Below are 15,162 nucleotides of genomic sequence, written 5' to 3'. Positions count from 1 at the left end.
ATAATGTATTTGATTTTGCAGACATTTAATGGGAAGAAGTGGGAGAAGTTTAATAGTGAAAAAGTTGCTTCCCTGGCATATGCACGAATCCAAGGAAAGGTTGCACTGGTGAACCACTTCCAGAATTCAATTTCTACACACTGCCAATGAGCTGTAGAACTTTAAAAAACAGAATCTTCTTTTGTTTTTGATGTAGTATAGTTGGACAATACATTGAGTTTATATTTTGAATCATAGTTGATGTATCAATACATTTATTGATGTATGGTTGTTACTTATTATTATAGTTGATGTATTAATATACTTTGTTTATATTTTAAATTATATTAACTTGCTTGTTTATAGTACTTTTCTTTTGATTTGATAATACAATGAACTTGTTTAAATTTATATTTATTTTGTATAAAAACATGTTTATTTTGCAATGAAAAAATTAAAAAAAAAATTCTATTTTATCTTACTGACGGATTTACAGACGGATTTTCTGTCTGTATTAAGAGTATGGGATGGTATTCCAAGGCTCAAATTACCGATGAAAAATCCGTCGAAAAATCTGTCTCTAATTACCGATGAATTTTCCGATGAAAAATCTGTCTGTAATTACCGACGGAAAATCCGTCGAAAAGTTCGACGTTTCAGGAAAATGGAGGGGAGAATTTATCGAGGGAAAATCTGTCAGTAACTGGTAAAAATCCGTCGGTAAATAATTTCTGACGAGGCTTTTACAAAGGGACAAAATCCGTCAGTAATTTCGTCGGTAACCAAAAATCAGTCTGTAATATGGACCAAATCTACTGTAAATCTGTCTGTATTAAGCCATTTTCTAGTTACAATATCAGTATATTAATAGTGAAGTGGAGAAAAAAATGTAATATCATATCAATTTTTTTAAAATCATAATTGTAATTTATGATTGAAATTATAATTTAAATATTTTAAATGGGATAATTTCATCTAGAGAATTCATAATTCAAACATAATTTTTATACACTTAATAGTTACCTTTGAGTTAATACACTTAATACCATATTAAAAAAAAGAAAGAACAATACACATCATATTACTTATTTATTAATTAAATTATTATAATTTAAATTAATTTTAATAGAATAATTTAAAATTATAATTTCAATCTTATCACGTGCATGGCACGAGTTATTACACTTATAATAATACTATAAAAAAAATTTGATTTTTTTATACCGTAAAATTATAAAATAACCATCTATATACAAAATTGTTAACATGACACGAATGCAAAAGATAATATAGCATAAATTCATTCTATTATATGTTGGTATTGATTTTTAAAGTAAAGTCACAAATAAATTTTTAAAAATTTATATTTTAGATAGATTATTTTAAAAAAAAATATTAATAAATTTTTCTATAATAATAAACGTGAATAAGTTATATTTAAATTAAAATCTTCTACCATAAAAACTAATTTGGTAGTAATATATCAATGTTTGCTATATATTGTGGAGGACTTTATTGATTTTTTTTATAAATTAATATATTTAAAGTGTAAATTTTCATAGATTTATTAATATTTTATTTTAATGTTTATATAATATAGATAGATTGATAAATAGATAGTTAGATAGATTCCATGATTGATGTCATTTATTCATTTTTTTTATTATAAAAAACCTTACATATATATGAATAAATGCTCAATCTATCGTGTATGGAAGTTCTATTTGGTGATGCCGACAGTTTTCAATTCTTGTGTGGTTAGTTTGACATCGTTTGATATTCCTAATATGGGACGGAATACATGAAATAATCAAAAGGTAGTGTCACAAATAATAATTCTTAATATTTGTGCAATATGGTCATTAGAAATTTTCTTCTACTTTGTGAGTGGATTGTTGGTGAGTTTGAAAGCCAAAAAGATGATACTATTATTTGAGTGAGTGATCGTGGGATAATAAATTATGGGTATTATATTTAACAAATTAGTTATTGACTTGTCGAGTTAGGGAATAATGCAGAAAAAAAAAAAATGAACCTATAAGTTCAAATATCCAAGAATGATACTTTTTCAAAAGTCGTCACAAATTTTTCTCAGGCTTATTCAATCATTGTTATCAAAATCGGACCAGATCGACCGATTCAACTGAAAAATCGGTGAACCTGACTTTATACCGGTCTGGTCCAATAATTGGATCGCACAAAGTAAGGAATCGGTGCGAACCAATCAAACCCAGAGTGAACAGATAGAAACCAGTCAAACTCGGTAAAGACCGATCCGACCGAACCGTTTCAATTTCAAAATTTCCTCAAAATGAAACAGATGGGGTTCAAAGCCCCCTCCTGCAAAGAGATAAATAGTAGCCACAACCACCCAGCTAATTTACTTGTTACTATTATATATGCAAATTAAAATACATATTGATATCTTTCAGCAAATAATTTACTTCTATTTAATTTATTTTAATTTTAATTATAAGTTCACTCATTCTTAAATTAATTATATTTTTATTTAACAATAATTATAAACTCACTTGTTATTTTCCTTTCATAATTATATAATATCTATTAATATTATTTTTCAATAAATATTTGTAGTATATAATAGTAAAATAGATATAAACTAATTAATAAATGATTAAAATTCAAAAATAGTAGTTATTTTAATATAAAAACAAAATAAAAATATTTATGATAGAATAAAATTAATAAAATACTTATTGTTTTTGTTCCATATTGTTTAGAATAGCTAGATATTTTTAAAATATTAGTAAAAATATGTATTTTAAATTTTTAATTCTAAATTTTTGACTATATTTTGTTTTTTATTTACATAGGACCGGATCAATCGGTTCAACCAGTGACTCACCAGCTGAACTAATGACCCAATGACCCAATAACTTGACCGATTCCATCACCAGTTCGATTACCGGTTCGATTCTGATAACTATATATTTAATATTTTATTTTTCTTAAAGACCTATAAATTCATAGGAAATTTTTTTAGAAACTTACTTATCCTATGGCTCTTTTAATTATATATTATCACAACAATAAGGTCAACTTCTTTGCTCAGTATACTTGATTTCTCATACAAATCTAAGAAGGAAAATAAAAGAAGCATATCTTGAGAGGCTATTTTCTAGTCGAACATTTTAATTTCAGCACCCAAACCGAAAATGATCAATTAAGTGAAAAGAATATTTGCTACTCCAATTCAATGGATAGTCTGTTAATTAGAAGCCGTTTTCTTCGCAAAGTGAATCTATGTGATAAAGCTCCATGGATCAAAAAATAGGAAACTGTAAAGAGGGGAAACATTAAAAAATGGAATGAAAGAAGGAAATCGACATCTCATCGAATGTAAAAAACTAAAAAAAAAAAATGGAGAAGTTTAGTGATTAGATTGGTCACAATGGGCCATGCATATTGGTGTCACTCCCTTTTGACAATAACACTTCACCTTTCATTCGTCTTTGGATTGGATTGGCTATCACGCGGGTTGCCTCTTCATGACCCCAAATCCACAGTCATTTCCCTTTCCTTACTTTTTATTTCTACTCAGATGAATTCAAAACCCATAACGAAAATACAAAAAGTAAAAAAAATATATGTTCTTGCAAAATCATGTAGGATTATATGTATACTAAATATTAGCTATTAGCTAGCAAATTAGTTATTCATATAAATATATATTAGAATACACAATATGCAGCAAATATGTGTGCTATATTCAAATGGATAATTAATTTGGTGGTCAAATTTTAGTGTATACTAATATTTTTTTTACATTTTTCTGCGAATGTTACAGCAATGTTAAAAACTTTAATTATTTTGAAGAGGAGAATGGAACAATGGAAGAAAGAGAGGCAAGAATCAATAAACAGCTAAGTATAACCAAGTGGCAGCTAGCATTCCCTTATTTTGGCAGCATAAGAGGGAACAGTAACGTGTTATAAATGATTAAGTGGAGAGACAAAAGCAATAAGATTGAAGGTTGAACTGATAAACCAAAGTAAATTAATTACCTCCACTTTGGTTTGTTTTGTTTGTGTAAACAATAAATAAATAAAAATGCTTTGCTTGGACCAGGTTGAATAGCATTGCTTTCAGAGAAAACCACACCAATCCAATCCCTTCACCGCACGTGGGGACAGCAACCTTGTACTCCTTAAAAAACGGCACCGCATAAGGCTTGGAACAAAAGAAAGAAACCAAAACATGAGATCAAGAAGAAAAAAAAAAGAAACAGATCTAATCATAAAAGAAAGAAAAGAATATATACGTTGGTCTATGTTAAGTGTTAAGTTTAAATATCTGTTAGCTCATCACAGGTGATTTTTTTTCCTTTTTTTTTTTCTTGAATTCAAGCAAAGGTTGCATACTTGTGTATGATCCTTACCTGCTAACTTCAAATTTTGCTGCGGTCATATTTCAATTTTTCTTTCCTTTTTATTCTTAAGATTTTGGTAAATACTAAATACTATAAAGTTGATACAATGTTTTAGATATTATTTTTAAAAGAAATAATTAATTATGAACCTAAAAAAAAAATTGAGGACTGAAATTTCTACTTATGAAAGATGTTAATATCATCAAATATTGTAAAATTAAATATTTTATTATTAAAACTTTCAACGTTTAAATATTTTCATGACAAAATAAAAAAAAAAGAAAAATAGCGTTTATTTTTTTAAGCATTGGTATAATTTTAATGTAATACTCAATTATATATTTTATGGTATTTTTTAAAATTGTGGGAGTAGCACAATACACTACTCTTGTATGGTATATTATTAAAATATACAATACAAATTACAAGAGGACGTATTGTCAATACAAAAAAAGTGTATTGTGTTTGCTCCCACAATTTTAAAAACACCGTAAAATCCAATAATTAAGTATTATATCAAAATTTTTTCAATATACAAAAAAATTAGCCGAAAAATGGTAGTATTTGATTATTTCCTTGTCTCTCATAAAACAGCAAATAAATGAAACATGTTACTGGAGTTACGCCCCATTGCATTTTTTACAGGTTAGCATTGCATTATTTGATTAATTTTTCTTTTCTTTGGCTTCTCTCAAACACACCCTTTTTGCTATTTCAGGCTTTCTCTTTCTCTACTTTCTTCCTCCTGAACTAGCACAAGTTCCTTTCACTCAACTTTTTTGGAGTCAGTGACAAGCACACACACATAATCATTGTGTCACAGAATGAGTTCATCCTCAGGCCAGAGCAGTGGCTATGATCTCTCTTTCAAGATCTTGTTGATTGGTGATTCTGGTGTTGGAAAAAGTAGCCTTCTTGTTAGCTTCATTTCCAACTCTGTTGAAGATCTTGCACCAACAATTGGTGATTTCATTTTCATTATTGTCACTACCTATTACCCTTTATTTCTGTTTGTTCATCATGAGGAAAAAGACACTGTTAGTATTTAGCATTGTCTCATTCTTGCCCATCTGTCATTTTCACTGGCACTTTTGAAGTTTTTGAGTGCCAAATTTGTGATTTTCAATTGAGTTTCAGTTGACAAGTTACATTGCATTTATTATGTCATTGTGCATAAGTTAACTGCTCTATAAACAATTTGATTTGAGGTTTGAGATGATATAATTTTTAATTCTATGATATCCTCAGGTGTTGATTTTAAGATCAAGGTGTTGACAGTGGCTGGGAAGAGGTTAAAGCTTACAATTTGGGATACTGGTAAATTATCGTACTTCAAATCAAATTTTATGCTTCTATTTTTGGAACATCAGACCTTAATTTCTAACAGAAAGTAAATTGGGTTCAAAGTTTAGACCGATAAAGTAAAATGCCCCTAAGAATCTTTCTTTTGAATGAATTGTGGATTGACATAAATGAATAAACTAAAGAGAAGATATTGACTTGAAATAACATGACATTATTGCAGCTGGGCAGGAAAGGTTCAGGACTCTAACGAGTTCTTATTACAGAGGAGCGCAAGGAATCATTCTCGGTAAATGCTAAAATGATTTATATATGTGAAAATTTTCAAATTTAAAACTTGTTTTGTTGATGCTCTTGGCATTTCTTAGAATAGAAGGATGCTGGATAAGAAACTTCAAAATTTAGAATTTATTAGCAGTGTTAGGGGGTTGCTTTTAGGATTTTGAGTTATATATATGTAGTAAATTAACTTATGTAGTGACAACAATTATCAGTAACATGTGTAGGCTTTTGTTTGAAAATCCAACCGTGGATTCGAGGTTTCCAAACAAAAGCCTCCTCCATTTGTTCCTGTTCAAGGTCTCCTTCCCCTTCTTCAAACTCCGATTCCTATAATTAGGCCTTTACAATTGCAACTAGGGTAAGCAGTGTCTCCTCAAATACATTCCCTCAAGTTTGCGACAGCAACATATTTTATCTTATTGTGTTTTGTGTTTATTTTTGGCATTAAGAATTTGTTAAGCAGATTTTTTATGGGGTTATTGAGATCTTTCTGGAACCATCAGTTTGTAAGATAAGATATGCATCTGCTTAAGTTATGTTATTCAAAGCTTTCTATTTACAAATTCCTTTGAGCTTTTTTCCCCATTGTCTCTGTTAAGTTTACGATGTCACGAGGAGAGAAACCTTCACAAACTTATCGGAAGTGTGGTCTAAGGAATTGGAACTCTATTCAACTAATCAAGATTGTGTGAAGATACTAGTTGGAAACAAAGTTGACAGAGTAAGTCCATGCTTTTACATTTTACTATTGTGCTTGATAATATATCTAAGTAAGATGGTTGAGAAATTGGTTAATGGAATACCATAAGATTTGTGGTTCTGATCTTACTATATTCGGGTACAACAACTAAACCTTTTCCCATTAGATGGGATCAGCGACACAGATCAGATAACATCTCCTGTCAAAAATTATATCTACTACTAGACCAATATAATCTGAATTTCTTATTATTAACTATTAAGGTCACGGGAAATGAGAAGTCTTGTCTTCCATATGCCAAAATTATTTATAATCTAAATTTCTTATTTATCTTCTTAGGTTTCATAAATTATTTTTATTTCATTCTGCTGCGAATTTTTATAGAAAATCTTGTGTTCTTACTTTCATAGAGCAGATCCCTATTCTGTAACAGTAATCCAATATTCTATCATTGGAACATTAAACCATCATCATTTCAAGTTTAGCGACTTCTAGTTATATCCCTCATGAGTTAGGACTAACTTAGAAACCAACAAAGATTGGCGAGAATATGACCTTATCTACCTATGGTTGGTGTATATGGACATGCCTATGGTTGAGTGAAAATTGGGACAGAAAGCAGTTTCTGATATTGAATGTCTCGTGTTCTTTCTTACTAAGCCATTAACCCTAAACATCATTTCCAGACACATACGTTAGATTTGCATTTGAAATTTGAAGTCTAGATTTCTTTTTGAGGACTCTTCTATTGACATATTTCATCCACTGACTTCTTTGGTTTTTTTTTCTCTATTATAGGAGTCTGAAAGGGCTGTTAGCAGAGAAGAGGGTTTAGCTCTCGCCAAAGAGTTGGGGTGTTTGCTTCTCGAAAGTAGCGCTAAAACTCGAGAAAATGTGGAGCAGTGCTTTGAGGAACTTGCTCTAAAGGTACAGTTTTAGATATCTGGTTCAGTGTTGGTTTTCTTTAGGGAACACATAGTTTAAAGCATAAACAACAAAAAGATAAGATTGTCCTATTAAGTGGAAGCGGCTATATCATAGGCATTTGCTCTAAATAATTCAATGAACATATTTGGGTACATAGCATTTACAGCTGTTAATGCAGAAGCACCAAAAAAATGATTGTTACCTAAAAGTGACTTAAAAAAATGCTAAGAAACGAATGAAAATTGAAAATGCATGCATAAGTGGAAGGGAAAGATCAACTACTGTGTAATGCTTTTTTACTGCACAATCCTGACAAATAATAATATGGCACCGTTTCATAGATAATGGAAGCTCCTAGTCTTTTGGAAGAAGGATCAACAGCAGTTAAAAGAAATGTTTTAAAGCAGAAACAGGAACCCCAAGCATCACAAAATGGTGGTTGTTGCTCTTAAAATCCTGCGTTTGTATACACTGAGTTCTCTAGCTAGCACATCTTGGACAAATCCTGTACATGTAAAGCTGCCTCTTTAGTTTCTTACTGCTCCGCCATGCTGCCATTGTTTGTTGCTTGCCGAATTACTTGCAATATCAGAATGGGTTTAGGGTTTATGTGTTACTCCCAAGTCCGAAGTCTTTGATACTGCAACTGCAGATTCTTGCAACTAAGTGCACTTGTTTCCAGCTTATACAATTTTAATGAAATAAGGGTACTTTATTGCATCACTAGTTTGTACACAATTTCTGAATTAAATTCTGTAAGAAGTATTGCTCCAATCAATTCCTGCAACAAAATTATCTAATATATATATACTCACAATTTTAAGCTATCTAAATTTATCTAAGCAATCTGTCGATGAAAGCTACATCAAATCTGAGTCCTGGAGAGGTTTCATCCAAAAGAATCTTGGGCAAAATTATGATATGAATAGAAAACCGTTTGTTTGCCTTTGCAAACAATGAACAACACATTTCACATTTGACTATTTGAGAACTCATAAGCTGCAGCATGCTGGTATATGCGACACGGTTGCTGAAGCAGTTGAACCTCTTGTTTGTTCATGTTTGCCGATCTTAACAGTTTGAGACTGCGCAACAAACTTAAAAGTCAGTACTCAATAATAGCAAAGAAAATCAATACTCTGATTCATAAAGATAGATGAGTGCAAGGATTTACCTCTGGTTTTGGACCACGATCTGAAAGTCTATGCTTTACCTCTCTTGAGATGGAAAGGAAGATCTTCTCCACATTTAAATTTGTTTTAGCACTCTGCTTAGAAAATTTTCAATCATGAAAAGTGAATAAAAAGAGCTAGTTTATTTTGCATAACAATTTCAATGCTAATTACTAACCGTCTCAAAAAATTTGATACCATATTCATTAGCCAAAGCCTGGCCTCTTGATGTTGGGACAACCTACAAGAAACCCTTAGAAAAATCAGATGCAACAAAGCATGCAATGATGCAACGATATATGCTTCCAATTCCAAACAAGTTTCAGTGATTGATTACCCTTTTGCTCTCATCCATGTCAGCTTTATTTCCCACTAATATTCTGTTAACATTGTCGGAAGCATGCTCCTCTATGTTCCTGATCCAGTTCCTGATATCTAACACCAATATTAAACTATAGTCATGAGTATGAAATTTGCTATTCTGTTAGGTGAAAGAGAATGAGATAGTGCAATACTTTCAAAAGATGACTCATCTGTTATATCATATACCAGCAGTATCCCCATGGCCCCTCTGTAATAAGCTGTAAGGAACCATAAAGAAAATTAAATAACCACACATGCATGCGTACATAGTTAATCCATCCACGGTCATACAACTTTATCTCAAGTTTCTTATGCCGATGAGAGTTACCAGATGTTATTGTTCTGAAACGTTCTTGACCAGCAGTATCCCATATTTGCAATTTGATGCGCTTCCCATCAAGTTCAAGTGTTCTAATCTTAAAGTCAATCCTGAAAGAAAGAAAGTCTTCAATATATTTCTCAAGACTCACCAACCAAACCCATCAAGTACATGCAAATCTTTTCCAGTTTTTCTCAGACAACAACTTGTTCATTAACTTTTGTTGCTTTCTTTAGCACATGTAATGCAATGCCTTAATTCCATGAACTATTAATTCGTACTGTTAACAACAAATGCTGCCTCCTAAAGATGTTAGTTTCATTATATTCCGCATACCCGATAGTGGTGATGAAACTTGTAGTAAAAGTATCATCTGTGAAACGTAATAGTAAGCAACTCTTTCCTACTCCTGCAGGTTTAGTCAATAGCTGCCATGTGAAATAAAACTTAAAAGCACATATATACATATGCATAACAATATAAAAGAACTGTTTAGAGCAGAAGAAAAAGTATATACATGAATTGAGAAACTTCTTTTAAGAATGAAACAACTCACAGAAAATTTTGACTTCTAAGTTTTTATAATTAGCAAGCAGTAATCCAGGTATAGAACAGAACTTGAAGCTAATAAATAAAAAATGGGAAATAAACATGAAATCCCCGAAGTTGAAGATTGGTGAGCATATTGAATGACAAAAAAAAATGGGTGTAAAGAAGCTAAGGGAATTAAGATGATGACTTGCCGCTATCGCCTATAAGAAGAAGCTTGATAAGGTAATCATAGTCAGCACGAGACCTTGAAGGTGTAGGAGGAAGAGCCATGTCTCTCTTATGAGACAATATCAGACAGAGTCACAACTAACAACAAAGAAAACCAGCACTATATATATATATCTTAACAAAAAATAAATGGAAAAGTGTGACAGACTGTGTTGTGCTGTGCTGCAGCGCAAACGTTGGATAAGGGTTGTGAGCTGCACTATTATTGTTATACACTACATAGCAGCAAGAATGTGTCATTTGTATTTATTCGTTTGTTGTATTGGGTAGTCGAAGTAAGGTATAAACATAGAGACAGTTATTATAAACATAAAGAATGTCTTTGATGTTGAAAAATATGAGCAAGACAATGTGTTGAAAAACAAAAAATTGTTCTATATATATATTAAAAATTAGTCGATACATATATATATATATATATATATATATATATATATATATATATATATTAAACTAAATAATTAATCATTAGAATAACCAAATATTTTATGATGAAATAGTGAAACTTATTGTAATAAAATAATCAAACTTTTTTTACGAATGTACTAAATATGTATTATTTTACAACAACTCCTTTTATGTGTAAATGAATTTAATATCAAAATAAACCAATAGAAATGTCATTTTTCTAATATCGGTTACATGGGTGCATAGGCCCACTGTGACCCCTCTTCCCTCATTTTTTACGATGCTTGTCCTTGTATTCTTATGCTGCATTTTGTTGCCACCAATGCCATAGCCAGCTGTACTGTGTTCCATTATTATTGCTCTTTTGTTTGTGTTTACGTTATTATGATTCAAAAGTTAAGTTGGGTTGCTGTACGGTGTTCTTTTCGCTTGGTCCTTTCTACTTTGAGCTGATGAATTGAATTCTCCTTCCTCATTAATTCTTATCCGCGTAAGATATATAATAAGCATAGTTTACTAAGTAACCAACAAGCGACATGTCACGCTATGGCCGTTGGAAAAAGTTGACATAAAATAACGTGTACATTAAGATTAGAGAAAAGGATAAATAGGTTTATGACCTTTTATCCGCGGACATTTTTGTCTTTAACCATTGAAAAATACTTTTAAATCCTTGACCTTCATAAAACTTGGACGGATCAGTCCCTCCGTCCAAATGCCCCTGTCAGACTCAACGGGAAAAGTTTGACGTGTCTCCCGTAATACTTGTCACGCGTACGCGTCGCCTGGCAGACTTCCATCTCATGGGTACACGTGTACGCGTCGCCATGAATTCAGCAAATTCTCATTTCTTCATGAATTCTCCACTTTGTATGCTTTTTTCCATATTTTTCAAGTCATTCTTACCTTCAAAACTTTAAATCACTCAAATGAACACATCAATGCATCGAATGGAAGAAAAGTAAATTAAATTTAGTAATTTAATAGCCTAGAAAACATGTTTTCAATCATTAAGCACACTTAGGAAAAATTCACAAAATCATTTAAAAATTACTCATTAATATATAAATATATATTAAAACACAAATATATATTAAAAATAATTAAACCACACATATATTTATATATAAATATAATAATGACTGATTTTAATATACTAATAATATTTTTATAAAATAAATTATAATGTTCCTTACTCACTCAGAAATTGGCAAAATCACATTTATAAATGAAGAAAGAAACTTAGTTGCAACCATCGGGATTTAGAAATAGGTTACTAAATTATGATTAAGTGAACTAACTAATACACTTAGAAGTTTTCTTTTAAAACTAAGCTTACACAAAACCGTCCACCTATATTCGAGTGTTCCAACCAAGCAATGACTAGCTAGAGTGTATTTTGTCATAAAAGATTTTAAAAATAAGAAAAGTTGGACAAAATTAAACATGAAAATTCATGCGGTGGTCACAATTGCATCCAAATTATTTAATGAATTACGCGCATACATTATTTGTTTGTTTTGACGGATATATTTACCCTTCTAGCCATAGGCGTATACTTCCTTTAATTTTATTGCACATGTGGGAGACTTTGGTCCATAATTATATTATTACTATGAGTGATGTGTCTGTTTTATTGTCATATAAGATAAAATCATTTTAAAATTAAATTTTTAAGTAAAAATAAATCTAAACTCTTTATTCTTTTTTCTCCAAAAATTGCAGAAATTCTTGGAACCCTAACAAAGAACAAAGACCATGGCTTCACCGCAGAGAACAAAGAGCCCCATATCCTTAAGTTGTGGTAGCGCTTTTGGCGACAAATCTTTCTTATTGAGGATCAAGAAGAAGAAAAAGAAATTCGACTACAATAATGACAAGTATTTGCACGGGCTTGAAGCAATGATATTGAAGTCTGAAATGAATTAGAATCTAAGCAGATTATTTTTTCGATGTCCTCTGTGAGGTAATTTGTCATCTTGCCTTGCTATTTGAAATTGGGTTTAGGCTTTCATCCATTTTTTTTCTTTTTCTCCTTGATTTATTATAAGCGTGTAAAATGCTCAGAGTGTTGAATGAAGGTGTGAGTATTTTGTATGGGCTGATGAAGCTAAAAGAAGTATCAGAAATATGGAGGCAGAGGAAATGACTTAAGAAAGTCCATAAAAATAGTCATACCCTAAGAAGATTGGCTAAGACGGTAACAAAGGTGAAGCAAGATGTGAAGAAATTACAGAGCATATTTAGTCAGATTGGTAAAGAAATAAACCGTATCAGGAAGATAGTTCAGGGCATTTGTTTTGTGTTGGGATTTTGTGTGTTACTGTTGTAAGGACCCGATTTTTAGTAAACTAACTTTTTTTGACTATTTTGTAAGTTATTTCACAAAATTCTGAACCACAGCCCAACAAGATTTAGTGAGGCAGACCGAATAGTGAAAAAAAAATAAAAATTAAATAGAAAAAAGTAATTAATAAGTCAAACTTGATCTTATGAGGGTAATTAATTCCTCTAATTCAAATTTTGATAGTGAAAGGCAAAACTTGCTTGCCATTGGTTTATTTTTCTCACAAGAGACTTTTTAAGCCAGAAATTCACTTTAGAAACTGTTTTGTGCATGTCAGGAAAAAGTTGGTAACCGAAAAATCAGAATCAGTGGTAAAAATAATTTCTACCTTGGTATTTGTATCCTAAGGTTGATCTTAGCCATTAGTTCATGATTTATTTCCATGGCAAGTTGTATGATCCTCTAGGATGAAAACAAATCCATATGCGCTGTCACCGCACAGCTAATCATCTGTCGGTTTTCGCTAGCATCAGAATAGGACCATTGTCCTTTTGCACACTGTCACTTGCGCCCAACATTCGCAGGTTTGAAGCTCTTTACAGTCATCCCTTCCCAGATCCTACACGGAATACCACAGACAAAGTTTAGACTTTTCGGATCCCAGGAATGCTGCCAATGATTCTAGCTTATACCACGAAGATACTAATCTCACGGACTTGGTCCGTGTATTAGATATCCAAGAGAATATACTCCGGCTGTCGTCCAATGACTACGTTGAACATCATATAGACCGCTTTGTGGTTGTCAGGCACGCGATCTTGGCTAAGCGAGTAACGAAGATTGGGTGATTGTCACGGGTCACCCCTTCATTATGACTTAACTGAATTAAGTATGAGAGTATATCTTGGAGAAGAAGTAGGTGTGAATTGAATAGAAAAACAGTAGTAATTGCATTAATTCATGAAGAACAGCAGAGCTCCACACCTTAATCTATGGGGTGTAGAAACTCCACCATAGAAAATACATAAGTGAAAGAGGTCTAGGTATGGCCGTGAGGCCAGCCTCCAAACGTGTACAATAATCCAAGTTGATAGGATTAAAAACTTGATAAGATATGAAATAAATCTCTAAAAGTAGTTTTTATACTAGTCTAGTAACTAGGGTTTACAGAAAATGAGTAACTAAGTGCAGATAGTGCAGAAATTCACTTACAGGGCCCACTTGGTGTGTGCTTAGGCTGAGCATTGAAGCTTTTTCTTGCATAGGCTGTTCCTGGAATTAAATGCCAGCTTTGGTGCCAGCTTGGGCGTTTAACTACAATTCTGGTGCCAGTTTGGGCGTTTTACGCCATAATATTTTAGGCAGTCTTTGAACGCCAGTTTGGGCCATCAAATCTCGGGTAAAGTATGGACTATTACATATTGCTGGAAAAGCCCAAGATGTCTACCTTGCAACACAATTAAGAGCGCGCCAATTGGGCTTCTGTAGCTCCAGAAAATTCACTTCGAGTGCAGGGAGGTCAGAATCCAACAGCATCTGCAGTCCTTTTTCAGCCTCTGAATCAGATTTGTGCTCAGGTCCCTCAATTTCAGCCAGAAAATACCTGAAATCACAGAAAAACACACAAACTCATAGTAAAGTCTAGAAATGTGATTTTTGAATAAAAACTAATAAAAATATGATAAAAACTAATTAAAACATACTAAAAAAACTATGTAAAAACAATGCTAAAAAGGGTATAAATTATCCGCTCATCACAACACCAAACTTAAATTGTTGCTTGTCCCCAAGCAACTAGAAACAAAATAGGATAAAAAGAAGAGAAAATACAATGAATCCCAAATATCAATGAAGCTCATTTCCAATTAGATGAGCGGGGTTAGTAGCTTCCTACTTCTGAACAGTTTTGGCATCTCACTTTATCCTTTGATGTTCAGAATGATTGGCATCTATAGGAACTCAGAATTCAAATAGTGTTATTGATTCTCCTAGTTCAGTATGTTGATTCTTGAATACAGCTACTTTATGAGTCTTGGCCGTGACCCTAAGCATTTTGTTTTCCAGTATTACCACCGGATACATAAATGCCACAGACACATAACTGGGTGAACTGTTTCAGATTGTGACTCAGCTTTGCTAGAGTCCCCAGTTAGAGGTGTCCAGAGCTCTTAAGCACACTCTTTTTGCTTTGGACCACGACTTTAACCGCTCAGTCTCAAGCTCTTCACTTGACACCTTCACGCCACAAGCACA

At 32.1% G+C, this 15,162-nt stretch overlaps 2 protein-coding genes across 3 annotated transcripts; one reads left to right on the top strand and one right to left on the bottom strand.

Moving 5' to 3' along the window:
- The first annotated feature begins 4,990 nt into the window (after nt 1-4,990).
- Nucleotides 4,991-8,300, top strand: LOC107648740 (ras-related protein RABC2a). Of its 2 annotated transcripts, XM_016352575.3 has the most exons (7): nt 4,991-5,014; nt 5,088-5,332; nt 5,618-5,686; nt 5,895-5,960; nt 6,553-6,674; nt 7,452-7,580; nt 7,922-8,300. In XM_016352575.3, exons 2-7 carry the CDS (start codon nt 5,194-5,196, stop codon nt 8,030-8,032), a joined length of 636 nt encoding a protein of 211 aa, XP_016208061.1. In that variant the 5' UTR covers nt 4,991-5,014; nt 5,088-5,193; the 3' UTR covers nt 8,033-8,300. The 2 variants fall into 2 exon arrangements, with proteins under 2 accessions (XP_016208061.1, XP_016208060.1); XM_016352574.3 differs by lacking the exon at nt 4,991-5,014 and having other exon boundaries at nt 5,037-5,332.
- On the bottom strand, nt 8,272-10,395 carry LOC107648739 (ras-related protein RABE1d). The gene is made up of 8 exons (XM_016352573.3): nt 10,178-10,395; nt 9,771-9,843; nt 9,444-9,544; nt 9,268-9,333; nt 9,090-9,187; nt 8,931-8,993; nt 8,755-8,847; nt 8,272-8,665 (listed from the first exon to the last, which is right to left on the bottom strand). The coding sequence occupies exons 1-8, from the start codon at nt 10,254-10,256 to the stop codon at nt 8,573-8,575; spliced, it is 666 nt and encodes a 221-aa protein (XP_016208059.1). The 5' UTR covers nt 10,257-10,395; the 3' UTR covers nt 8,272-8,572.
- Nucleotides 10,396-15,162: the final 4,767 nt, after the last annotated feature.

Source organism: Arachis ipaensis, chromosome B6, assembly GCF_059453495.1.
Source record: "Arachis ipaensis isolate K30076 ecotype BB chromosome B6, ASM5945349v1, whole genome shotgun sequence".
Classification (NCBI taxonomy): domain Eukaryota; kingdom Viridiplantae; phylum Streptophyta; class Magnoliopsida; order Fabales; family Fabaceae; genus Arachis; species Arachis ipaensis.
This window is presented reverse-complemented; position numbering and strand designations above follow the sequence as displayed.

Excerpts from the sequence above, each read along its gene's own strand:
- LOC107648740 (XM_016352575.3), top strand. The coding sequence starts at position 5,194 with ATGAGTTCATCCTCAGGCCAGAGCAGTGGCTATGATCTCTCTTTCAAG. Across the intron at positions 5,687-5,894 it reads GCTTACAATTTGGGATACTG|CTGGGCAGGAAAGGTTCAGG; the intron begins GTAAATTATCGT and ends ACATTATTGCAG. Across the intron at positions 6,675-7,451 it reads TTGGAAACAAAGTTGACAGA|GAGTCTGAAAGGGCTGTTAG; the intron begins GTAAGTCCATGC and ends TCTCTATTATAG.
- LOC107648739 (XM_016352573.3), bottom strand. The coding sequence starts at position 10,256 with ATGGCTCTTCCTCCTACACCTTCAAGGTCTCGTGCTGACTATGATTAC. Across the intron at positions 9,334-9,443 it reads TTTCAGAACAATAACATCTG|CTTATTACAGAGGGGCCATG; the intron begins GTAACTCTCATC and ends GGTTCCTTACAG. Across the intron at positions 8,994-9,089 it reads ACATGGATGAGAGCAAAAGG|GTTGTCCCAACATCAAGAGG; the intron begins GTAATCAATCAC and ends GGTTTCTTGTAG.